Genomic DNA, 26,125 nt, shown 5'->3' with positions numbered 1-26,125 from the left:
AGTGAACCAGCCCTGACAAGTGTTGCAAACATGTAAGGGGGAGTACTTCTTGAGGTGTGGCCCAACAACAGTGTACTTACATATGTCTTCACAGCAAAACAGATGTGCTGGGCCATGGTGGGGCCACACAGCTGACTGTTGTAAAGGTATTTTCCAGATTGGGTCTCTGGGACCAGGAAGAAATGTTTTTTTCACTTCAGGCCCACTTATAGTCACTGAATTGTTCTCTGGGGGAGTCAGGGCAGTGTCTCTGAAGGGTGACCCTGAAGCAAGAATAACCAGGCACTTGGAGCTATAGCCCAGGGAGTGCAGTGATATGGCACCAGACTAAGTCTCACATCATTTAAGGGTGAATGAATGAAGGGAACACACTGGACTGAACTAGTGTGGAAAAAGGGAACAGGGGATCTCCCAGGGCCTCTCAGAGAGTGACATGAGAGGTACTTTGGACTATGATAAACTCATAAATATGTAATAATAGCTTTCCAGTGTCCAGACATTCCTCATGGCTCTTTCTTCTCCTAAATATCTATCCTACTAATTAAAATTCTCTGTAATTTCAGTGTCCATGTGTTCCAAAAACATCATCACTGAATTGAATATGTACCCTTCCCTCTAGTGATGTAACTGTTGCTCTAGCTTCCTGGCAAGGCGACATATTTATTATATCAACACCCAAGCAAGATCCATTGCCTTACAATTTGCATAGTTCTGAATTCTCTTCTTTTATTGTGTTTTTCTTTTTGTGTGTGTGTGGCAAAAATACCATCTATCCTTTAAGCAAATTTCAACAATAGAATACAGTGTTGTTACCTATAGTCACATTGTGGTAAATTAGATCTCCAGAACTTATCTTGCACGGCTGAAATGTTGTACTCCTTGACCAATATCTCCCCATTTCCCCTCCCCCAGCTCCCAGCAACCTCCATTCTACTCTCTGCTTCTCTGATATTATTATTTTCGACTTTACACATATAAGTGAGATCATGCAGTATTTGTATTTCTGCATCTAGCTTATTTGATTTAAGATTTGTCCTCTAGTTCATTCCATGTTGTCACAAATGGCAGGATTTCCTTCTTTTTTTAAATGAATAATATTCCATTTCATTTATATGCCGCATTTTCTTTATCCATTTATTGAGTAATGGGCATTTAAACTGTTTTCATATCTTGGCTATTGTGAATAATGCTGCAGTGAACATGGGGGTGCAGATATGTCTTTGAGATCCTGATTTCATTTCCTTTGGGCATATATCCAGAAGCTGGATTGGTGGGTAATATAGTAGTTCTGTTTTTAATATTCTGAGGAACCTCCAATTCATAATAGCAATGAAAATAATAAAATACTGAGAAATAAACTTTACCAAAGAGGGGGAATATTTGTACACTGAAACTTATAAAACATTACTGAAGGAAAATAAAGAAAACACATATAAATGGAAATATATACTACATTCATGGATTGGAAGAATTAATACTGTTAAAAGGTCTGTACTACCCAAAGTGATCTACATAGTCAAAGCAATTCCTATTCAAATCCCAGTGGCATTCTGTGCAGAAATAGAAAAATTATCCTAAAATTTGTGTAGAGTCACAAAAGACTCTGAATAGCCAAAGCAATCTTGAGCAAGAAGAACTAAGCTAGAAGCATCACATCTCCTGGTTTCAAAATATATTTTAAATCTAACAGTAATAAAAAGAGTATATACTGACATAAAAGCAGACATATAGACTAATGTAACAGAATATAGAGGCCAGAAAGAAACACACATATTTAAGGCCAACTAATCTTTTACGAAGGTACCAAAAACACACAATATGAAAAGGATAGTCTCCTTTAAAATGACGTTTTGGGGGCACCTGGGTGGCTCAGTTGGTTGAGCATCTGATTTTGGCTTAGGTCATGATCTCATGGTTCCTGAGTTCAAGCCCCACATTGAGCTCGCTGATGTCAGCCTGTCAACACAGAGGCCACTTCAGATCCTCTGTACCCATCTCTCTGCTCTTCCCCCACTTGGGATCTCCCCCAAAATAAATATTTTTAAAAAATAAAATAATAAAATAAAACGATGGTGTGAAAACTGGGTATTCATATGCAGAAGAATGAAAGTGGACCCTTACCTTACATCAGATGCAAAAATAAACTCAACATGGATTAAAGGCTTAAACGCTGTGGTTTTTAATGCTCAAAAATACCCAACATGCTTAGTTTGCAGTTGATTTTTATAGTAATATCACAGTGCCTACCCTTTATGATTCTAGAATTCTTTAAGCTCTGTGCATCTTGTCTCTAAAGGACCCACATTCCTTTGCACACACATTTTTCTCAGCAACAGAATTGCATTAAACAGATTTCTAAACAAAAACTACTATAAGCTTGTGTTCCTTCGGAAGGGCTAGGACATCCGTAGATTTATCACCAAGCTTGGTGTAGCAGGATGTTACAATGAAACTCTTCCTGTCTGAGAATTTCCATCAAATAAACAGTTCCTAAAACACCCCATTATTTTTGGAGTTAAAGTAGTATAACATGAAAAATTTTTCACTTTAGCTAACCTGTTTCATTAACTTGCATAAGTTTAGGAAACTATTCAACCATTCTTTCATTACTAACATTATACTCTCATTATTACTTGGACTATAATTTTAAATTTAAACCTTCAGAGATTTTTTTTTTTTTGCAGTAATTACAAACCTGGAAAGCTGGAAGAAAGACTCAAAATAAATTTTCTTCCATTCCTAAATAATAATTATTATTACCTTATTATTATAATTTTTAAAGTAAATATATATTTTACTTAAATATATAAAATATAAACATCAAATTTAAAAGATATAAAATAATAAATTAAAATAACTTTTTAGAGCTTTTAGGCAAAAATAACTAGCTTGAAATTCTTCATCCCTAGATTTGCATTTGTATAGCCTCATGAGCAAAAACAAAAGAGACAGAGAGAAGCTTTTAATCAAGTTGGCTGAAGGATTGTACTCATGGGACTTGGCTCATGTGCCCACCCCTCCTCCAACACAAACCTCCGTTTCTCAAGATATACATGGTCGTTGTACTTAGCCCAGCTAGGGTTCAAGTTTTGAAGCTGCCATGTTCAATTTCACAACTTAAAAACATCTGTCTGTGATATTTTTGCATAGACTTTTGAATGATAACCGACCATTAAATTCTAAATTTTGTATTTTTCTATTTTACCAAGTATCCCGCCCCCCAGCAAAAAACCTGAATCCATCCTAATATAAGCTGAGAAGAAAACTGGAAGACAATGAAACAAAATATTGATGAATATCTCTGCAGTATAAATTTAGGGATCTTATATATACACACATGTATTTTTTTGTTACATATGGAAAAAAAGCAGTATTAAAATAAGAGTACTTCTGAAAAGGGGGGGAAGAGAAAAGAAATTACTAGGTAAAATCTTTTTAAAAAAATGCCTTCTCACTAACAAAAAATACTCTCAAGAGAGACGCTATAGAAATCTTCTCAACCTGCCACTATTTTGTTCACATTCACACCTGGTTCTCTAGATGTATTGTGCTAGATGAGGATGTCTAAGGCACTTGTGGAAATTCCATTAATACTTCTTTGTAATGGGCAGAGACAAGAAAACAGGGGTAAATACTAATGTACAAAGAAGACTTTAATAGACTGCAAGAGACAAAGAAGGACATTAAATAATAATGAAAGTATCAATTCACCAAGAAGATATAACAATTATGAATATGTATGTACCCAACATCCGAGCTCCTAAATATATGAAACAAACATTGACAGAATTGAAAGAAGAAACATTTACATAATAATAGGAGAATCAATACCTCCCTTTCAAGAATGAATAGAATAATCAGACAGAAGATCAATAAGGAAAGAAGGACCTGAGCAACATTAGAGGCCAATTGCACCTAACAAACATTTATAAAACGCTACACCCAACAACAGAATGCACATTTTTCTCAAGTGCATATGGAACATTGTCAGGGTAGACCTTATGTTAGGACACAAAATAAATCTTAAAACATTTAAAATTATTGAAATCATACCACCTGTCCTGATCATAGTGGAATGGAACTAGAAATAAACAGCTGAGGGAAAATCGGAAAATTCACAAACATGTGGAAACTATACAACACATACCTAAACAACAAATGGCCTAAGATGAAATCACGAGAGAAATTAGAGACAAATGAAAAATAAAACATAACATACCAATTAGTAAATAAATAAATACATAAATACATAAATAAACACATAAATAAATAATAAAACATAACATACCAATGCTTATAGATACAGCAAAATAAGTGTAACAAGGGAAAGTTATGGCTATAAATGCTTACATTAAGAAATAAAGAAGATCTCAAATTAACCACCTACCTGTACACTTTGAGAAACTATAAAAAGAAGAACAAACTAAATCCAAAGCTAACAGAAGGAAGTAATAAAGATGGGAGCAAAGACAAATGAGATAGAGAATAGAAAACACAGAAAATCAACAAAATCAAGAGTTGGGTTTCAAAAATATCAACAAATTTGACAAATGTTTAGGTAAAGTAACCAGATAAGAAAAAAGGAGAGAAGACTCAATTAAAATCAGAAATGAAGGAGAAGACATTACAACCAATTTTATAGAAATAAGAAGGATTATAAAGAATGAAAAATTGTATGCCAACAAATTAAATAGCCCACATGAAATGGATAAGTTCCTAGAAACACAAGGCCCACCAAGACTGAATCATGAAGAAATAGAAAATCTGAACAGACCTCTAATTTGCAAGGAGATTGAATCATTAAACAAAAACCTCCCAACAAAGAAAAGCCTAGGACCAGATGGCTTCACTGGTGACCACTACCAAATACCATTACATTCTTTAAAGAAGTAAAACCAAACCTCTTCAAACTCTTCCAAAAAATTAGGAGGGAACATCTCCAAGCTCATTCTGTAAGTCTAACATTATTCTGATATTAAAACCAAACATCAAACATACAGAGAAATTGAATCACTCTGTTATACATCTGAAAGTAACATAACATTTTGTGTCAACTATTCTCAAAAAGACCAATATCCCTGATGAATATTTATACAAAGGTCTTCAACAAAATACCATCAAACAAAATTCAAAAGCACATTAGGAGGAATATATGCCAAGTGGGATTGACTCCTGCAATGCACAGATGGTTCACATTTGAAAATCAAGCAATGTAACATACCACATAAACAAAAAGAGGAAGAAAACCACCTAAAAATATCAATTTATGCAAAAAGCATTTGCCAAAATTTGACAGCCTTTCATGATAAAAACACGCAACAAACTGGGAATAGAAGAAAACTACCTCAACATACTAAAGCCCACATATGAAAAGCCCACAGGTAATATCACACTCAAAGGTGAAAAACTGATTTTCCTCTAAGATCAGGAAAAAGACAAGGACCCTCACTTTTGCCACTTCTGTTCAGCATAGTACTGGAAATCTTAGCCAAACAATTAGGCAAGCAAAACAAATAATAGCTGCTAAAATTGAAAAGGAGGAGACAAAATTATCCCTGTTTGAAGACAATATAATCTTATATGTAGAAAACCCCAAATATTCCACACACACAAAAAAAGATGTTGGAATTCATTCATTCAGCAAAGTTTCAGGATACAAAATTAACACTCAAAACCAGTGGCATTTTTATAAGTTTATAACGAACAAATCATAAAGGGAGTTAGGAAAACAGTTCCATTTATAATAGCACCCAAAACCAATAAATTCTTAGGAATAAACTTAAATAAGAAAGCTGAAGATGTATACACTCAAAAACTACAAAACATTGCTGAAAGAAATTAAAGAAGACAACAATAAATGGAAACACATCTTGTGTACATGGATTGATTGCAAGAGTTAGGATTGTTAAACTGTCAAGACCATCCAAAGAGATGTATACATTCAGGGCAATTCCCATCACAATCTCAATGTCACTTTGTGCAAAATTAGAAACACAAACAACAAAGCATAATAAACATCCTAAAATTTGCATGGAATCTCAAGGAATCCAGAATATCCAAAACAATCTTGAAAAGAAACAATGAAGTTGGAGGTCTCACAGTTCCTGATTTCAAAATTTATTTTAAAACCACAGTCATCAAAACAGTGTGATACTGGCATAATGACATATAGACCAATGGAAAAGAAGAGGGAGCCTAGAGAGAAACCCGGCTTATATGGTCAGATGATTTTCATCAATGGTGCCAATACCATTTAATGGGAAAAGAGCAGTCTTTTCAATAAATGATGTTGTGAAAACTGCATTTCCACATGTAAAAGAATGAAATTAGACCCTTACCATATACCATATACAAAAAATAATTTAAAATGAATCAAAGACCTAAACATAAACATAAAACCTAAAAGTGTAACACTCTTAAAAGAAAACATAAGCAAAATGCCTCATGACATTGGCTTTGGCAAAGATTTCTTGAAAATGCACAAAAAGCAAAGACAAAAAATAGCATATGAAAATTAAAAAGTCAAACATCTGTGCATCAAAGGACACAATCAACAGAGTGAAACACAACTTTCAGAATGGGAGAAAATATTTGCGAACCATATTTTTGATAAGGGGTTAACATTTAGAATATATAAAGAATTCCTACAACTCAACAACAAAAAACAACCCAATTTTAAAAATGGGGAAAGGACTTGAGTACACATTTTTCCATAGATGATACACAAATTGCCAACAAGCATATGAACGGATACTCAACATCCCTAATCATTAGAGAAATGCAAATCAAAACCACAATTTTACCTCACACCATTAGGATGGCTAGTATCAGGGGGGAAAAGACTATAACAAGTGTTAGCAAGGATTTAGGAAAATTAGAACCCTCGTGCACTGTTGGTGAGAATGTAAAATGGTGCAGCTACTATGGAAAACAGTATGGTAGTGCCTTAAAAAAGAATTACTATATGACCTAGCAATACCATTTCTGGGTATACATACAAAAGTCTTGAAAGAAGGATCTTTTTTTTTCAATGTTTGTTTGTTTGTTTATTTATTTTGGGAGAGGAGGGGGCACAGAGAGAGAGAGAGTGAGAAAGAATCCCAAGCAGGCTCTGTAAAGTAGGATTTTAACGTTTATTTATTTTTTGGGGCAGAGAGAGGCAGAGCATGAACGGGGGAGGGGCAGAGAGAGAGGGAGACACAGAATCGGAAACAGGCTCCAGGCTCTGAGCCATCAGCCCAGAGCCCGACGCGGGGCTCGAACTCACGGACCGCAAGATTGTGACCTGGCTGAAGTCGGACGCTTAACCGACTGCGCCACCCAGGCGCCCCTGTACAGTAGGATTTTAAAGAGACTTGCACACCCATGTTCACAACATTATTCAAAATAGCCAAGAGATGAAAACAACCCAAATGTCCATCAATGGATGAAAAGACAAACATAATGTGGCATTATACATGAAATAAAATATTATTCAGACTAAAAAAGGAAGGTAATTCACATGCTACAATATGTGGAAATTATGCGAGGGAAATAAACCAATCCCAAGATTTATATGGGGTATCTAGAATAATCAAATTCACAGAAAGAGAATGTAGAATGGTGGTTGCCAGGGACTGAGGGAGAGGGAAATTCGGAATTACTGTTTAATGGGTATAGTTTTGCACGATGAAAAGAGTTCTGGAAACTGATCTTTAACACTATTAAACTTTACGCTTAAAAAATAGTTAAGATAGTTATGTTATACATATTTTTACCACAATTAAAAAGAAATGTGATTGGCTACATTCCATCAAATATCACAGGAAATGGGTCTATTCAAAATTGACAATTAAAAATTTGTTTTCTGATACTCCATGTACTTTCTTGATTCAAGTCTGTGATTTTAAGAAGCCATTTTTGATAGCGTTATAAACAATGAATCTCTAACATCTCTTAGTACTTCGTTTTTACCATGTTATTTTCAAAGAGCCGATTTCACACAAACATATTAGCAAAAACGTAATTAATACTCTTAACATCTTTGCAATTCACTCAGAACGTTTTAGGCAGAGGAAAGCCGTCAGTGAACCAAACCGCACAGATTCCATGGCACAGCTCCTGTCTATATTCATCCAGAAGGCAACACATTGTAATAACAGAGTAATCTGTTACACAGTCCAGTTCTGTAGCTCCATACTATGGAATGCCTTAAATTAACATATTTTGTTATTTTTCCGGAATTCTTGCTCATACTAAAGTTCAAATATGATAGGGAGTACCCTAATAGAAGAAACACTGAAAACGGGGGGGGGGGGGGGGGGGGGGGGGGGGGGGGGGAATGCAGCATTTGTTAGATTTAACTTTTTTTTTGTTCTTATTTCTTTGTTCATTTTAAATAAATACCTGCTTCTGAAATTTTCCTGATATTTGAGTGACCCCCCCCCTCCCAAATATATAAGCTCCAGTTTCCCAAAATCTGCATCCACCTAGGGGAAAAAAATTGGAAAAATATGACTTAAAATAATAGTGATTATTTCTGAACTATAAAATAATTATTTCTAAGCTACATGTACATATCCCCCAATTTTATACGTACACATATTTTATTATTTTTTTTAAAGTACTTACGTTAATACCAAAAAGACTTTTTTTTTTAAAGCAGTGGGATAAGAAATAACCAAGTAAAAACTTAAGACAGACAAACAAAAACTTGTTCCCTGACAAAGTACCGCTGCGAAAACCGGCTGTTGAAATATTCACAACCTACTGTTACTTGGGTCACCTTCGCTCCTACTGCTCTGTATTTACTGGGGGACCAGGGAAGCCCAAGCCAACTGTACAGGAGGGACCGGTGTGGAAGCTTCTACTTCTAGGATTTCCTGCTTCGCCTCATTCACACACTCCAGAGTCCTGACTTAGCTAAAAGTGAAAATCCACCGTAGTTGAAACACGACTAAGCAGGTCGTTTCGATTTCAGGTCTCCTTCATCCCGAACCTGCAAAGAATGGCAGTAATATCCGGTTTGCTTTTCACTTCTAAAGAGAACGGTCCATATCCGTAGAAGGCAGACGCTGCAGGAGCGCGAAAGGATAGGCGAGGGCAGCTGAGAACTTGTCCCTGACCGCAGCGCCCGCCCTAGGTAAGTTCGCTCCTAAACCTGGTCTTCCATGCACAAATCCATTAACTAACAACAACAAATTCCCAAGCGCAGACCCCACGCGGGCAGGCGGCAAAGACAGCGTAAGAACGGCGAGGGTGCTCCGCGGTGTGTGGCCTTTGGGATGGTTTGCTCTGCCTGAAAAGCGACCGCGCCTGCACCGTGTCCCCGGGATGCGTTGCCCCTCTTCTGGCACCCACCCGGGTTTGCACCAAAAGCCCTGCACGGAAGGACTGCATCCGACTGCATCTTTAGAAAGGGGGATTGAAGTCCTTTCTTAGACTGAGGGACCAAACCCCGACCCAGTCACAGAGGTGCGGCGTAGACTCGCCCCCTCCCTTCCCAACGCCCTTTTTCAGACAGGTCCTGCCTGCGCCCCTGCTGGGCATTGGGAAAACAGAGAGAAAAGATGATCCTTACCTTAGGGACCGTGTAAATCTAAATTTTGGACTGTTGGTTGTTCTTTCATTAATTACACTCAATATTCTGAAGTTGCTACAAAGCTGTATTACATGAAATAATTCAACATTCTTCCTAATCGATTGTTAATCAACTGTTAAAAATAACCGTATGACCGAACTATATGGTTTGCTCATCACGCACTGTTTCTAAACGCACCATCCAAACAAATAATAACCTGCAGTATTTATTAAAAATACAGGTTTGCAGCATTTTTAACCATCACTCTAGATAACTCTTACAGGCAGTAACTTTGGAAAATAATGATCATTTATCAGTATATAATACAGCTATCTCATTCTACTTTTTATTTTGGAGAGAAAAGCTTCTTGCCTTGCTTCCACAGTCCTGCTTTGCATTAAACATTTTTTAAAAGAAAATCACTTTGTAAGATCATCTCTTTCCCAAAGCTTTTCATAACATTAACTATGAGAACTCCACATTTCCTCCTAACACAGGCATTACAAAGGCTCATGTTTTACTTCTAATTTCTCCTTGAACAACCATAGAAGAAGTCTCATGAGAATCAGGTTGAATTTTTTAACCAAAAAATATTATAGTTACCCTCTTACTCCTTGGTAATTTCCAGTTTACAGAATCCTATTGACACAGAACTTGTCTCACTATTCTGTGGCTTCACAGGCTCATTATTGGAACAGTACATTAATTGTGGAAAATTTAATGTATTGAGAGGTTTTGTCATTGATCCAGACAGTAATGAATTAACCAGGAATTACCATTTTACCCATAACACTGATAAGAAAGTTGTAATTTACCGAAGCGAGTTCCTTTTTCAAGGTCGTCCAGGCAATAGATGACTAGAACTCTAGGTGTTAATTCATAGCATTCTTCCTCCAGAATCTGTACGGTGACATCCCAGGTGTCTCTGGGTTGCCCCTGCCTAACACTCTCCACAGTGCCCTCCTTGTTTGTGGTTCCCTTGGGGTCTGATTCTGCCAGCTCATACTTCTCATGGGACAGTTTGTTTGTGGTAATCCTTCCTTCCTTCATACCAGCTTTAACTTGTGGGAAGGAGTTGTCACCATTTCTACCCAAACCAATTATTTGCCTTCTTTTGGAATTTCACCCTTCCTGCCTCCTTCAATACTTATTATTTAAGCAATACTTACATAGCATTTATTACGTATCAAATATAATTTTAAGTGGTTCATATGTATGCAGTCTGGGATACTTTTTATTCTAGTGGCCCTACAATTTAGTTATTATAAGAATTCCCATTTCACAGATGAAAAAAAGGAGACAGAGAGACATCTTTCCAGTAATCACGCAGCTTGGAAAGTATGGATCCAGTGTTTGAGCCCAGGCAGTTGAGCCCCAAACAAACAGTATGATGCTGTCTCTCTTTAACTTATCAGCCATCCATTTCTTTCCAGGATCTTCAAACAATCTCTCTTTCTCTGTCTGTCTGTCTGTCTCAATCTTTATCTCCTTGCTCTTGCTCTAATTTTAGCTCTACTCTACATCTCCCCCTCTGTCATCAACACCTTTGACAAATCCCTTTTATGGGCCTGAAAATTCATGGATATCTGCCATGTAATTAATCATTTTTGTTTCTCATAAGAAACAAATGGACAATGTTTTCTATTCCCCCCCAAATGTGGAGAGTAAATATAATATTGAAAAGTTATGTAAGGATGCATTCTTTATCCAGAAATTATTCTTAGTTGCAGACTGCTATTTCAATTAATATCTCGAATTAGCTAAGAAAGTTGTAATTGTGTGTTACCACCTGTCCCAAACTATACTGGATCATATTATCCAGACTCACCTATAAGGATACAGGAGTGGTGAGCTCACTTCTGTCTCCTGAAGGAGGTGCTCAATTGTGCCCAATGAGCATTTACTTACTTGAGGGCATGCCCTTGTAGGGGCACCTTTTTGCATGAGACCTCCTACCGTTTTGGGTCCCGTACTGTCTAAATGACTATTCAAGTAACCCCACCTTAGGCAGAGGACTGGAACCAGTGTGGGGACATGTGAATGTTGCTTAGCGTTATCTTAGAATAAAGGCACAGTAAATGTTCTTTGGATGGTCTCTATCTTTTGGTATGATGAAATGTTCCATTCATTTAAATGACAACAATCAAAGCAGAGTCTAGCTCAGATGTGGAGCTCTGTCAGATCCGGGAAGATCCTCAAACATCCTCACAACTGGCTCTCTTTGCTGTAAACTTATAAACGAGAAATGCTTTTCAGTACATGAATGAATCCTGGCCCCATATATTTCCTTTTTTAATGTTTCTTTCTTTCTTTTTCTTTCTTTCTTTCTTTCTTTCTTTCTTTCTTTCTTTCTTTCTTTCTTTCTTTCTTTCGAGAATGAGCAGGAGAGGGGCAGAGAGAGAGATTGAGAATCCCAAGCAGGCTTCTCGCTGTCAGCTCAGAGCCCAACATAGGGCTCAATCTCACAAGTCCTAAGAGTCTGACACTTATAACCAACAGAGCCACCCAGGAACCCCTGGACCCATATATTTCCTTAAGCACTGTGTATAAAGGTTTTGGATATGGAGACAAGCTGCATTATTTCTTTTCCCTTCTTCCACGCTCACTCCCCCAACCAATCCACCTCCTGTCCTCTTCCTTTCACTAAATCTATCCTTATCACGGGCACTGTTCACCTTCATTTTCTCTTTCTCAGAATATTTTGTGTATAATTCAACCCCCAATAACCCTATCTATTGCCGTGTATTTCATCTCCTGCTTACTTTTCTCCAGACCACTTACCATCATCTAACGCATGTAGATCTTTTCTCATTTGTTTTGTTAATTACCTGACTGCCCCTATTAGACTGGAGCTCCATGAGGCAAGAATCTTATCCATTTTGTTCATTTCTGGATACTGAGCACCTAGAACAGTGCAGCATACAGTAGATACTGAATAAATATTTGCAGAATTGATGAGCCACTATATTGTCCTGGAATTCTTGGAAACTCTATGACCACTCTTCTCATTTCCTTCATGTCTCATTCTTCCTTACCCCCAAAATGTTGGTTTTCTCAGGACTCTATCATCAGTCCTTTGCTTTCTTCATTCTGTTCATTTTATGCATCTCTTGGATATGATTATTTTAGGATTCACTTTAAGAACAATTAAGATAATAGATACAGGTTTTCTGTACCAATCCTTAAGGCACTAACTAGGGTACACACTTTTCCCTTAGGAATGATGTCTATATTCCATAAGCAGAAAGCTGATATGTGTGTAATTTGTACAACCATTAGAGGTGACTTCACGGGGCACCTAGGTGGCTCAGTCGGTTTAGCATCCCACTTCGGCTCAGGGCATGATCTCGTGGTCCGTGAGTTCGAGCCCCACGTTGGGCGCTGTGCTGACAGCTTGGAGCCTGTTTCAGAATCTGTGTGTCTCTGTCTCTCTGATGCTCCCTCGTTCATGTTCTGTCTCTCTCTGTCTCAAAAATAAATAAACATTAAACAAAAAAAATTTTTTAGAGGTGATCTTGTGTTTTTAGAGGTGATCTAGATCACCTCTAAATAGAGGTGATTTAGAGGTGATCTTCAGGATCTTGTGTTATATTGAACAGTTCTTCTGGATTACAGGTTACCATGGCATCTGGACTCACCATGGAAGCCCCCATTTGCCTGATAAAAAACAAGGAAGAGGAGCTGGTGGTGAATCCAGAAGCACTAGAGATTCTTTGCAAGATATCTCAGCCTGTGGTGGTGGTGGGCATTGCAGGGCTGTCTCGGACAGGAAAATCCTACCTGATGAACCGCCTGGCAGGACAGAACCATGGTGAGTGTTGTCCTGGGAACAGGGCCATTTGCTTGGAACCATCAATATAACAGGCTGTTCAGGCCTTCTCTAGTGTCATCTCAAGGAAGAGCCTAACCCCTCCCACTGAAGAAAAATTCTAATTCTCACCATCAAATTTACAACCTAACCCTATCTATCCACAAAATCTTACTCTTATATCTAGTAAAAAAGAAGAGTCTCCAACCCTGCTTGTTCTCTGGAACCCATCCACTCTCATCAGCTCAGCTCCTGTCGTGATTCCCTTTCTTTCTTTTGTGTCACTTTTGCCCAAATTACAGGGCCATTCCCAGCAGCATAAAATTTTAGTTTATTGTGTCTTCTTTTTAAAAGAGATAGAAAAAGGGGCGCCTGGGTGGCTCAGTCGGTTGAGCGGCCGACTTCGCTCAGGTCATGATCTCGCGGTCCGTGAGTTCGAGCCCTGCGTCAGGCTCTGTGCTGACAGCTCAGAGCCTGGAGCCTATTTTAGATTCTGTGTCTCCCTCTCTCTAACCCTCCCCTGTTCATGCTCTGTCTCTCCCTGTCTCAAAAATAAAAATAAAAAAACGTTAAATTGTTTTAAAAAAATTAAAAAAAATAAAAGAGATAGAAAAAAAGAGGAAGGAAGGAATGAAGGAGGGAGGGAGGAAGGAAGAAGCTGTTATTCCCAAATCTCAAGGGAGCTTAGATTAAATTTTTTCTTCCATTTCATAACAAAAGTTTGATAAATTGTGCTCCCTCTCTTTCTGTATTCAGTGTTTTCTAATGTGAAAACTGTAATATGCCCAGAAAAGTTTATAAAACATACATGTACTATAAAGTTATTAAATGTAAGATGGTCACCTGATCAGGTAAAGAAATTTAATATTACCAGCACTCAAAGCCCAAATCACACCCTTTTGCACTCTTATCTGTGCTCACCAGTATTTTTAATTTTGATGGCACTTCTTTGCTTTTGAAAGATGGTTTCGGGGCACCTGGGTGGCTTGGTCGGTTGACTGTCCAACTACTGATTTTGGCTCAGGTCATGATACCAGGGTCATGAGATAGAGCACTGCATCAGGCTGTGTGCTGAACCCTCTCTCTCTCTCTCTCTCTCTCTCTCTGCCCCCCTATCCTGTTCGTGTGTGCGCACGCTCTCTCTTTAAAAAAAAAAAAAAAAGAAAGAAAGAAATGGTTTTATAGTCTATGCATTTCAAAAAAGTTTAATTTGGTCTGCTTTTAAAGTTTATATAAATGAAATTGTACCATGTGTATTCTTTTGTGTGTTGTTTTTCTTGTATGTATTTGTAATTTATTTCTGTTAACTGCTGCATAGTGTACAATCGTATGAAGATATCAGAATTTGTTTCTCCATTTATTATTAATGAATGTTGAGATTGGTCCCAGATTTTCTTGTTTATGAATTCAACTATCATAAATGGTTTTGTACTTAAATTCCAGTACACACTTACTCAACCTTCCCCCGTTGATTATACCCAGAATTGGACCCATAGGGTGACAGGGTATCTGTGTTTTCAGCCATTCTGGACAGTCTCAAACAGCTTTTTAACTTTCATGTACAATTTACATGACTGTTAGCAGTCACTGAGATTTTCCCACATCCTTATCACCATTTGGTAATGTTAGACATTTTGGCTTTTGCTAACCTTGTGACTATATAGTCACATAGTCTATGTCTCACTATGAATCAGTTTGAGAACCTTTTCATATATTTATTTGCTGCTTGTATTTCTTATTTTTTTCAGTGCAATAAAGTTTTTTTTTTCCTTTTAAGGGTCAGCTAAAACTACACAGGTTAGTAGAGTTTACATTAATCTGTCCTATGACCTATTTGAGCCTATACAGGTACAAGATGAATAGGGGGCCCAAAGTGTTTCCTCAGAAAATCCTTAATGTCTGTAAACAGTAGATTGTCGCTGAAATGGAAGAAACTCCTTTCCCTGCTGGACCCTGAAATGGAAGACATTTATAAGTTTCACCACTGTAGCTCCTGGGGAACCTGGACTATCTACTGTCCCTGTATGTTGTTAACTCCTCCCTTGCAGGTTTCCGCATGAACGCCACAGTGAGATCTGAAACCAAGGGCATCTGGATGTGGTGTGTGCCCCACTCCTCCAAGAAGAACCACATCCTTGTCCTTCTGGACACTGAGGGCCTGGGGGATGTGAAAAAGGTAAGGAAGAAAGTTGAGTAAACTTCCTTGCTCTTGCCTATTAATTCACTACCTCAATTCCACTTCTGTGACTATTCCTACAAATAGCAAGTGCAAATTATAGATAATGAGGTTAAACTCTCTTATCTTGAACTTTTTTCCTTGAGAGCACAAATTCATCTCAAGTAAGATGAGTTAAGATATTCATCTTACTTTTAACACCAGGGTTAATGACACAATTTAATAAACACTTTTGAGTAGCTACATCCAGGCCTCTCTGCTAAGTACTACAGACACAGCAGGGAAGAAAGTAAAGACCCAGAGGTTAGCGGGGAGACCTCAAGTACTTAGTACAATCAGTACAAGGTGCCATGGATGCAACCTCGTAGTGGGTAGGGATTAGATTTCAACTTTCCTGGTGAAGTAACACGAAAACTGACTGAAGTGTAACCCATCAGGTCAATGGGACTACCAGTTAAATTGTATGGATTGGTGAGTTTGAATATAGTAGCCTCAAAAATAGGTTTGAACAAAGTAATATATTTAAATAAACTCCAGAAAAGCTTTGGCTGTTCCAAGAACATCCATAATGATTTTAGTCTAAGTTTCTTCACTGACTTCTAAAAAGCATGATCTTGACCAATATAAAATATTGTAAACAGGATACTTGTAGGAGTGTTGTCTTCACAGTATTAGGCACAATCAGTAGTTTCTCCTTACTTCATATAAGTCTGAGTCTACATTGTAGCAGCAGAAGATGGGTTGATTCTGATACTGCCCCTCAAAAAATAAAGGAGAGACTTAGAAATTCTGAATTAAAATTTTTTGTTTTAAAACTTTAAGTTTTAAAGTCCTCAGTATAAAATAAAGTGTAAAATAAAAACAGAAGAGAAACTAAAACAAAACCTATCAGGCCTCATGAATTCATCTCACCATATGTTTGGATTTTAACAAGTTTATCCCTTCTTTGAATGTACCAGCAACTTCTCAAACTAAGAAAAAAGAACATAAGTACCAACTTGTTACTTACCATTCAAGGGCCCTGCAACTTAATTCCTAGTGAGTTAGATCTACTCTAATTACCACCCCCCACCCAAAAAATGAAGAGGGACTCTTGATGGTGAAATATATTATATTTTGGCCAAAACTTGTTTCTTTTTATGTAATTACACTTGTTTAAGGGACCCAAACATACCATATTATTAATAACTGGTGGCAATAGAGAACAACTCACTAAATTTAGATTTAGGTAGTATCTAATTCTGTTTTCCTGGCCTTCAATGCCCCTCCCATCTTGTCTTGAATCTCCTTCCCAGTCTTGTCATCATCTACTCTCACACATTTATACATTGCTTCAGCCAAATGGAGTAATTCAATAATACATTTATATGATTGTGCTTTTTAATTCCGACTTGGCTTGTGTTGGTCCTCCCATGATCTTTTCATTTCCACAAATCCACACTGCATCATTTCTTTAAAACCCACGTATTTTTTTTTACCCACTGCCATCATTTCACAGTCAGATGTAATCTCTTGCTCAGAATTCGCAGGGCACTTTTCTTTTTTACGTTTTTGGTTTTTACCCCTTTTCCTTTTACATTTTAGGCTTCTGGTTCTACTCCTGGCAGAGATCATTAACTTGGTTAATGTTTCTTGGTTGTATGTTTACTCATTGGTTGACCAGCCCAGAAAGTCAACTTCTTGAGGGCAACGACTATCATATGGGTGGTTGTGTCCACACAACCAAATGTATTGCCTGACATTTAGAAGACAACCGATGAATAGTTGTTGAATTTAACTGAATGACATTGTGTTTTTAATGTTGTCCATGACGCATAAAGTTTGCTGTAGGAATAATTTCCTGCTTATTGGCATATATCTACTGTGTTCTAGTCACTGTGTTAATGAATGGAAATGTTCACAAGTAAATGAAGGGGAGACTCTTTAGTCTTTTGCTCTAATGTGCTTTCCAGGTCAACCCTAAGAATGACTCATGGATCTTTGCCCTGACTGTGCTTCTGAGCAGCACCTTGATCTATAACAGCATAGGCACCATCAACCACCAGGCCCTGGAGCAGCTGCAGTATCCTTCCAGGGACCAAACCACCACGTTTTATTGAGTTTACAGGAATGGCAACTGAGACTGTCATCTTAATTGTCTGGTTGAGGAGAAGGGACATGGGAAATAAGTTAATGTTTATAAAATTTGTTTTTATAAGACCTGGAAATTGTGGTATAAATCGTTTCTCCTTCCTTAGCTGAATTCTCAGCTACGTGGCTGAGCTAACGCAGCTCATCAGGGCAAAATCCTCAACACCTGATGAAGTAGAGGACTCCACCGAGTTTGTGAGTTTCTTTCCAGACTTTGTTTGGACTGTCCGGGATTTCACTCTGGAGTTGAAGATAGATGAATCCTCAATCACTGAAGATGAGTACCTGGAGGATGCCTTGAAGCTAATTCCAGGTCTCAGAGCATGGCATGGGTGATGGAGGTTCCAGAGGGAGTGGGAGCAACTAAGCCCTGTCCTTCAGGACTTGAAATCAAATTTTGTTTGCCCTTGGTTCGAGATATAGTCTATTAGTGAGGGGTGATTGGTGAATGATGTGTGGTGATTGTTTTTCATAGGTTATTAGCTGCAAAACTCCAGCTGCTGGACTCGCTGAGGAAATTTAAGGACCACTGTGGAACCAAATGATTTTAGACCAAATGGGTGTTGTGAAACATTTTTCTAGGTTACAGTGCTGCAGCTTCCTAAGGCCCACATACTCGTGTTCCTTTTATGTGCTCCTCTTGTTTCATACTGACAAAAATAGCTCATCAGATTCGAAGTTGGTGAACATTGAATCACAAGAAATAAACGGACATAAATTGTTTGTTATGGAAAAATATACAAAACATAAAATTTACCATCTTAACCATTTTTGAGCTTATACTTCTGTGGCAATAAATGCATTCACATTGTTGTACAAGCATCACCACCCACCAACTCCGAAAACTTTTTATATTCCCCATCCAAAGTTGTACCTGCTAAACACTAACTCCCTAATACCCTCTACCCACAGCCCTTGGCAGCCACCATTCTATTCTCTGTCTCCATCTAGGTACCTCATAGAAATGGAATCATACACTACTTATCTTTTTGTGACTGGCTTATTTCAGTAACCATAATGTCTTCAAGATTCATTCATGCTGTAGCAGGTGTTAGAATTTCTTCCTCTCTGAGACTAAATAGTGTTCTACTATGTATATACCATATTTAAATGACCGTATTTTAAAAATATATTTCATGTGTCTATGAAATATTCTATGAATACTTTACTAGTGCCTGGACAGTTACAAATTTCAGAGAAAGGATATTTACACATTAAGAGTCCAGGAAAAAAAAAAAAAAGATGTCCTTCTAGTAAGACTTTCAGATCCACATCTATCTGTCACATGATTTCACTTTCTTCTTTCTTACGGTCTTATACATTATGTTACCATTTTAATATCATTAATTCACTACATGTTAATTTTACTTGCATTTTATTTTTACTTTATTTTAGCAGAGTGAATAATTGATGGCACCTGGAAATAATACAAGTTTTTATTTAATCATTCATGTATTCATTTTTCCAAAAAAAATTTTATTGAACATCTTATATATCCCCCAAAATCATTCTATGAAGTACTTCCAAGTCAGATCTAGCCTGATATAGATAGTGTTAAGACCTCCAAATTACCTGCAGGTTAACCTTACCACGTGGACACTTCCACTAAAAGAGCTCCAAACATATTTTTTTTAGTGTGATTTTTTTTTACTCTGAATTTTAGAAATTTTTTTCTTCCCTTGGTATTATTTGTCCATCTCCTGTTATTTTCACAAACAATGTCTTACTCTTCTTTCTGGCATTACTTTATTTTAGGAATTTTCACTACTTTTGTTCATTCATCAGTCATTTGATAAACATTTTATAAATGCTTAAACCACTAAACTCCATACCAATGCTAAGGAAACCAATTATAAGTTTGTTCAGTTGAGCCTGATGCCTTTCTTTCTTCTCCCATAGTATTTTCTTGACTCTGCTCCATGCAGAAATGGATTTTCCATACCTGTGGTGATGGCCCAGGTTGGTTAGAAATGACTGGATGAAAGGAGATTTACAGACACAGGAGCTGCAATGATGGGAAAATTCCTGGAAATGAAGTCCTCACTCCTCTACCTGAAGGCTGCCTTTCAGTGATCACCTTTTTTCCACCTTTGCAGGCACAAATCCCAAAATCCAAAATTCCAACATTCCCAGAGAGTGTATCAGACAGTTCTTTCCAAAACGGAAGTGCTTCATCTTTGACCGGCCTACAAATGACAAAAATCTCTTAGCCCATATTGAGAACGTGCCAGAAGACCAGCTGGACAGTAGTTTCCGGGAGCAATCAAACAAATTCTGCACCTATATTTTCACTCATACAAAGACCAAGACCCTACGAGAGGGAATCATTGTCACTGGGAACCGTGAGTCACCTTTGTCCCACAGCATGTCTCTGTATCAGTGTGCGTGGGGGAGCTTTGAGTATACTCTGACTTTGGCAGTAATTTTGTTGACATCTGTTTGTCAGATGTCAACTGACTATGGAGAAGCAGATATTCATGCCATGAAAAGTATCCATACATGTTTCTTAATCAGTCTCCCTATGTGAGGGTTTGCTGAGACTTAATATATCTCAAAACCCTAATTCACTAATTATAAAAAGGCAAGACAGAGTTAAAGAGAGGACATCTGCAGATTGAGAAATCCTATAGGATATCTTCTGGTCTTTAAGGATATAGTAGATATTTTGTAAACTTACATGAGTCAGATCATGAATAGGAAGCTATAAGTTCCGGCAAGCCCATTGACAAAGAAAATTATGTATAGTCTTATATGCAGGGCAGGCTTCATGGGCACGTGACATACAGTCCGGTAATACCTTGTGCAGAGATGAGCCAATACTCTCTGTGTGTTTTGTTTTAAGTTTCCTTATTTATTTTGGGAGAGAGAATTCTAAGCTGTCAGCACAGAGTCTGATCTGGGGCTTCAACTCAAACCATGAGATCATGATCTGAGTGGAAATCAAGAGTCGATTGCTTCACCAGCTGAGCCACCCAGGCACCCATCTATCCGTGTTTTGAATTCTTGATCATTTTCAACTAGGAGCCCACGTTTTCATTTTGTCCTGGGCCACACAAATTATGTAGCTGGTCTTGTTTGTGTATACTACTTCACCTGTATAATCTATTCCTTTTTATTCTCATTGAATGGGAAACTATTTTTCCAGTGACCCATGAGCATATTAATTGCAATTAATCAATTATTTAAAAAAATTGTTTTAATGTTTATTTTTGAGAGAGAGAGAGAGCGCGAGCGGGGAAGGGGCAGAGAGAGATGGAGATACAGAATCCAAAGCAGGCTCCAGGCTCCAGGCTCCAAGCTGTCAGCACAGAACCCTGCCCAGAGCTTGAACCCATGAGCTACAAGATCATGTCCTCAGCCAAAATTGGATGCTCAAATGACTGAGCCACACAGGCGCTCCTGTAATTGATCATTTAAATTATAATATGAAGAAATGGAGAACAATAAAAGAAAGAATAGGAAAACAATGTTGTTAGAAAGAATTTGATTCCCAAAGAAGAAAATAAAGTTTGTTTCTAAATAAGGTGGGGTTTTTGTGATCTCAGGATGATGCTCCATAAAAACTGGAAGCCAATGATTAAGACCTCGCTATTTATCCTCAAATTTCCTGCCTTATTCAGGGCTGGGGACTCTGTTGAAAGCCTATGTGGATGCCATCAAGACGGGAGAAGTTCCTTGCTTGGAGAACGTGGTGACAGCTCTTGCCCAGCGTGAGAACTCAGTGGCCGTGCAGAAGGCAGCCGACCACTACAGCGAGCAGATGGCCCAACGAGTGAGCTTCCCCACAGACACGCTCCAGGAGCTGCTGGATGTGCATACAGACTGCGAGAGGGAAGCCATTGCAGTCTTCATGGAGCATTCCTTTAAGGATGACAAGCGGTCTTTCCAGAAAAAGCTTGTGGTAGTGTGTCTTAGCATTTATCCTTCCTAATTCCTACCCTTCTGGATGAATGCTTACAGTACATTTTTTTGACTCCGCAGCTCTTCTACCTCTCATGGTGGATGGAACCTGGGTTCTTGTGAGTGACAGGGCACTACAGGGTTACTAGTCATCTTTTTACTAAAAGATGGGCATTCTATTAATTTTCTATTGCAACATTTGAAAATTACCATTAATTTAGCACATTGTAATAATAAATATATATTTGTATATATATTATTCATATATAATATATATAATACATATATAATATACATGCATAAGCTTACCATTCTGTAGGTCAGAACATAGGCATAGGATGGCGCCATCCTCTGCTCAGAGTGTCACAGACTAAAAACAAGATGTTGGCCAAAATGAGTTCTCAGCTGCAGGCTCTGGAGTGGCTCCAAGTTCATTCGGGCTGCTGACTGAATCCCCTTCCTTTTGGTTGTAGGATTCATGTTCCCTTTTTTGTTGGCTTTCAGACAGGGGGTGCCTCCAGCTCCTAGAAGCATTTTTTGTACATCTCCATGTTCTCCTTTCATCTTCAGGACAACAATGACACATAAAATTCTTTTCATATTTTAGTTTTTTTGACTTCCTCTTCTACCAAGAGCTTGGGAGAACTCTCTGCTTTAAAAGAATATATGGTCTTATCTAAGCCTTCTCCAATCCTACCCTCTAGTAATCTCCATTTCTTAAAATTAACTTGTACCATGTAATATCTAACCACTGGAATAAAATTCAGCAAATTCATAGGCTCCAGGACCATGCAAGGGGTATACATCAGAAGAAGGAAATCTTGGAGGAGAGTTTAATTCCTGGGGACAATTAATTACCATTGGCATCTTTTTGGAAGTTTGTCTTTCAGTCTATGACCACCCTACAGTGAAAAAAATCTCTTTGTTCGTATTGAGAAAATGCCAGAAAGTTAGCTGTATTGTAATTTTCAAGAGCAGGGGAAATGTTTATTTTTTCCTCTTTACACACTCAAATTCTTGTTAAAAGAATTCATGGAGAGTTCCAAAGTCTGCTCAGAATACACTTTAGTCATTACCAGATGATTGTTTGGGGGGCAGGGGGATGTACGTTTTCATCCATAACAACCCAAACTCTCTGAGGAAACTCTACTTCTAGACACAATTCAACTTCCTATTGCTCATTGTTGATGATTGGGTCACTGTTAATCATACTACAGCAGAAGGAACCATGGAGTTCATGTCTTCCAACCCCAGGGAAGTAAAGGGACTTTCCACAGGTCACACAGAGAATTGGTCAGAACTAGGGCTAAAAGTCTCTTGACTCCTGGTCTGTTCCATGTTTCACTGTACTCTTAGGTAATCAGGATGCTTTTTCTAAAAGGATGACAGTTGAACTTTCCCTCCTAACAGCTTCTTCCCATTGGATTTCTCTACATTTCCCTGGCAGGACACCATAGAGAAAAAGAAGGATGATTTCTTGATGCAAAATGAAGATGTATCTTTCAAATATTGTCAGGCTGCAATGGAGCAGCTTTCAGAGCCTCTGAAGGAAAGCATTTCAAAAGGAACTTTCTCTGTTTCTGGAGGATATGATCTGTACTTAAAAGCAAAGAGAAATGTTGAACTTGGTTATAAAGAGGTGCACAGGAAAGGAGTTAAGGTAAGGAATAAAGGGAAAGAGGTTGAACAGTAGAGTGGAGTCAGGTGGCCTTTGTTGCACCTTCTGAATATCTAAGACCCTAGTACCAATTATGGGGAAAAACAAGAGCAAGGCAATAATTCCCTATGGAGCATATGATAATATTTGTGCTAAGTCCCTGGGGAATACAAATATTAGAGACACAACTTTGCTCCCAAGATGCTGATTTTACCAGAGATACAAATAGTGAACAGGATAGGGTATGATAAAGGTTATACTGGTATGCTAATAGACTAATGATAATGGTAATGATGATAATAATGGTTAACACATTGTACACTGACTCTCTACCACACATGGTCTTTAGGTGCTTTTGTTGGGTTATTAATTTAATCATCAGAGTAATATTGTGAATTAGGTACACTACTATCTACATTATACACTTGCGAAATGTGATGCACAGAGAAGTTAATAAATTGCCTAAGCCCATGCCACAGTAAGTGGTAGAGCTGGTAGGGCAAATCAGTATCTTGGTGGCCATTCAAAGCTCAGATGGCAGCTTAGGAAACATTACAGAAGGTTGCTCCTAGAAGTTTAAGATGAAGTATTCATAGATGTTAGCTTAATTAAGAAAAGCTAGAAGAGCTTCCAGGAAGAAGAAAAGAATGTCCAAATACATATAAACAAAGTTTTAATATGTTTGTAGAATCAGGAGTCTGGTTGGCTGTAACCCATGGTGGGGCTTGGGGGTGGGCATCAGTTAGAAAAGGGTCTCAAGAACTAAGAAGACTATGATGGAGTTTTTCCATTCTCATCAATAGATTAGAATTTATGCTGTGGACATAGAAGGAAGGGAATCACTCAGGGATACACAATTTACTAGGCCACATTTGAGGTTTTGTTGAACAATTATTTCTGCAACCAGAGACAAGATCTTTGTTGCCTGACATGTATTTGCTCCTTGTTGGTTGGTTCCTCAGGCAAATGAGATCCTCCAGAACTTCCTACAGTCACAGGCAGCAGTAGAGGAATCCATCATGCATTTAGACAAAGCCCTCACTGCTGGGGACATGGCCAAAGCAGGTACAGGGGAGGGCTCAACTCACAGCGGGATGGGTAGATTCCTGCAGTGCCCACTGACAGATCTGACCAAAGACCTTCTTGCAACAAGGAGTTTCCTCTTCTACCACAGAAAACATGCTCTGTTCAATCAATTCTGAAAATAACAAGACAAGTGGTAGTTGTACATCAGCCAGCCAGGCAGAGTCTCTAACTTCAAAATGAGAAACCTGTCAATGGTGTGGCCATCTGGTGAAATTACACATTTCCCAGTCACCTTTGCAAAGTCAGTTTAGTCTCTAAGCTCAGGAGGGTCAGACCTGACCTGTTATTTTATTCCCTTTAAAAACTTGCATGGGGCAGTGGAGCAGGCCAAAAGGGAGGCCTCTGAGAAGGAACAGGAGCAGCTAAAACAGAAAGAAGATGAACAAAAGCAAAAAATGGAGGCTCAAGAGAGGAGCCTCAAGGAAAACCTAAGCCAGCTGGAAGAGAAGATAAAGAAGGAAAAAGAAAACGCTCAGGAAATGCTGGAAAGGATGTTGAAACATTATCTGAAGGTAAGTCTGGCCTGGATTTGGGCAGATCCTCACTCCTCAGGAAGAGAAGGACAAAATTTTAAGCAAAGTCACGATCCAAGAGTGAAACACAAATGGCATGTGATTTACTAACTGCCTCAGTCCATGTGGATCCTGCTGTAACCCTTAAAGCCATAATACATCTGCCCCTTCCATAGTGCTAGACTTTTGAGTATACAAATAACACCCCTTGAGGAATGGTTTGCTATTTGGAGTGGTTATGGAATGGTCTTGTGAACCCCAATTGAGTAGGGTCTTTGTCTTCTAGTCCTATAGTCCTTAGGATTCTTGATACCACCATCAGAGAGATCAGAAATAGATGTTTTTTTGTCTTGAAAGTATCCAATTAGGTCTGATATGAAATGAAAAGGCTCCAAAACTTGCTGCATTTTTTTCCAGATCTGTCTGAATATCCTGGGATTATTATAAAACATAGAGGAAAATCTTTCCTTGGTCCAACCTGCAGCTTGATAAGCAATATTCTGTACAGAGTCAGTAGTTACCATGTTTTATTAGATGATTGTGGCCATGCAACCTCAAATAGAACTGAGAATTAATTAGAATTAAAACTGTATTCCTACCCAAAGAGCATTGTTTGGGCTAGAATGCGTTATGGGGAAAGTTCTCATGTCTGATCTAGGCCCAACACCTACCCACCCCCAGAGAGATGATGCTGAGGACATCTTAGGATGTTATAAACCATGGATACTCTCATTATCCAGGTCAAAATGTATGGACACATTGGATATCCTCCAAACAGCAGTCTAAAGTGGCAGAAAAATAGATACCTATGTTTGCTGCTGGCTGAATCCTGATAATGGTGATTTTCACAAGTGGACTCTTTTCATTTTATAGGTCCAAGAAGAATTGCTTAATGAAAGATTTGGAAAGAAATCCGAGGAGTTGAATAAGGAGATAAATCGACTACAAGAAGAGATTGAAAGAAACAAAAAAACTGATCCGTTATTGATTTCAAAGGCGATTGATGTGGCTGGGAATGTATTAATTGTGGCACTACCTGAAATTTTTAGGCTAGTCCGTCAAGGGAGGAAAATCTTCAATGAAAACAATTAAATAAGCTTAGATGTCTTGTTAAGGATACTATAAAATGAGGCTTCTTTTGTTTTAGTAGTGTAATACTGTGTTTATTTTTGAAATACATGTGTCATGCCACTTTCATACAACAAAAGTTTAAAAATAAAAAGTGATTGCAAAAAACATCAGCTCATGGCATACAAGATAAACTTAATTTTGACTGAATGAAATAATTTAGTGAAAT

General features: G+C 38.0%; 2 protein-coding genes across 2 annotated transcripts in view; both read left to right on the top strand.

Annotated features, from left to right (window-relative positions):
• LOC122480747 (guanylate-binding protein 1-like) overlaps positions 1-26,125 on the top strand; it is a 175,744-nt gene that overhangs the window by 43,028 nt on the left and 106,591 nt on the right. The window lies entirely within an intron of this gene.
• Positions 8,903-26,069, top strand: LOC122480746 (guanylate-binding protein 4-like). Its single transcript, XM_043575517.1, has 11 exons — positions 8,903-9,121; positions 13,175-13,370; positions 15,416-15,543; positions 17,496-17,605; positions 17,793-17,986; positions 19,770-20,015; positions 21,294-21,574; positions 23,021-23,233; positions 24,193-24,295; positions 24,635-24,828; positions 25,702-26,069. Exons 2-11 carry the CDS (start codon positions 13,181-13,183, stop codon positions 25,918-25,920), a joined length of 1,878 nt encoding a protein of 625 aa, XP_043431452.1. The 5' UTR covers positions 8,903-9,121; positions 13,175-13,180; the 3' UTR covers positions 25,921-26,069.

This window comes from Prionailurus bengalensis, chromosome C1 (genome assembly GCF_016509475.1).
Source record: "Prionailurus bengalensis isolate Pbe53 chromosome C1, Fcat_Pben_1.1_paternal_pri, whole genome shotgun sequence".
In the NCBI taxonomy this organism is placed as follows: Eukaryota; Metazoa; Chordata; class Mammalia; order Carnivora; family Felidae; genus Prionailurus; species Prionailurus bengalensis.
This window is presented reverse-complemented; position numbering and strand designations above follow the sequence as displayed.

Bases quoted from the DNA above. Each gene is read 5' to 3' on its own strand.
- LOC122480746 (XM_043575517.1), top strand. From the start codon at position 13,181: ATGGCATCTGGACTCACCATGGAAGCCCCCATTTGCCTGATAAAAAAC. The intron at 23,234-24,192 runs GTAAGGAATAAA...TTGGTTCCTCAG, and splicing joins TGCACAGGAAAGGAGTTAAG to GCAAATGAGATCCTCCAGAA. The intron at 24,296-24,634 runs GTACAGGGGAGG...TGCATGGGGCAG, and splicing joins TGGGGACATGGCCAAAGCAG to TGGAGCAGGCCAAAAGGGAG.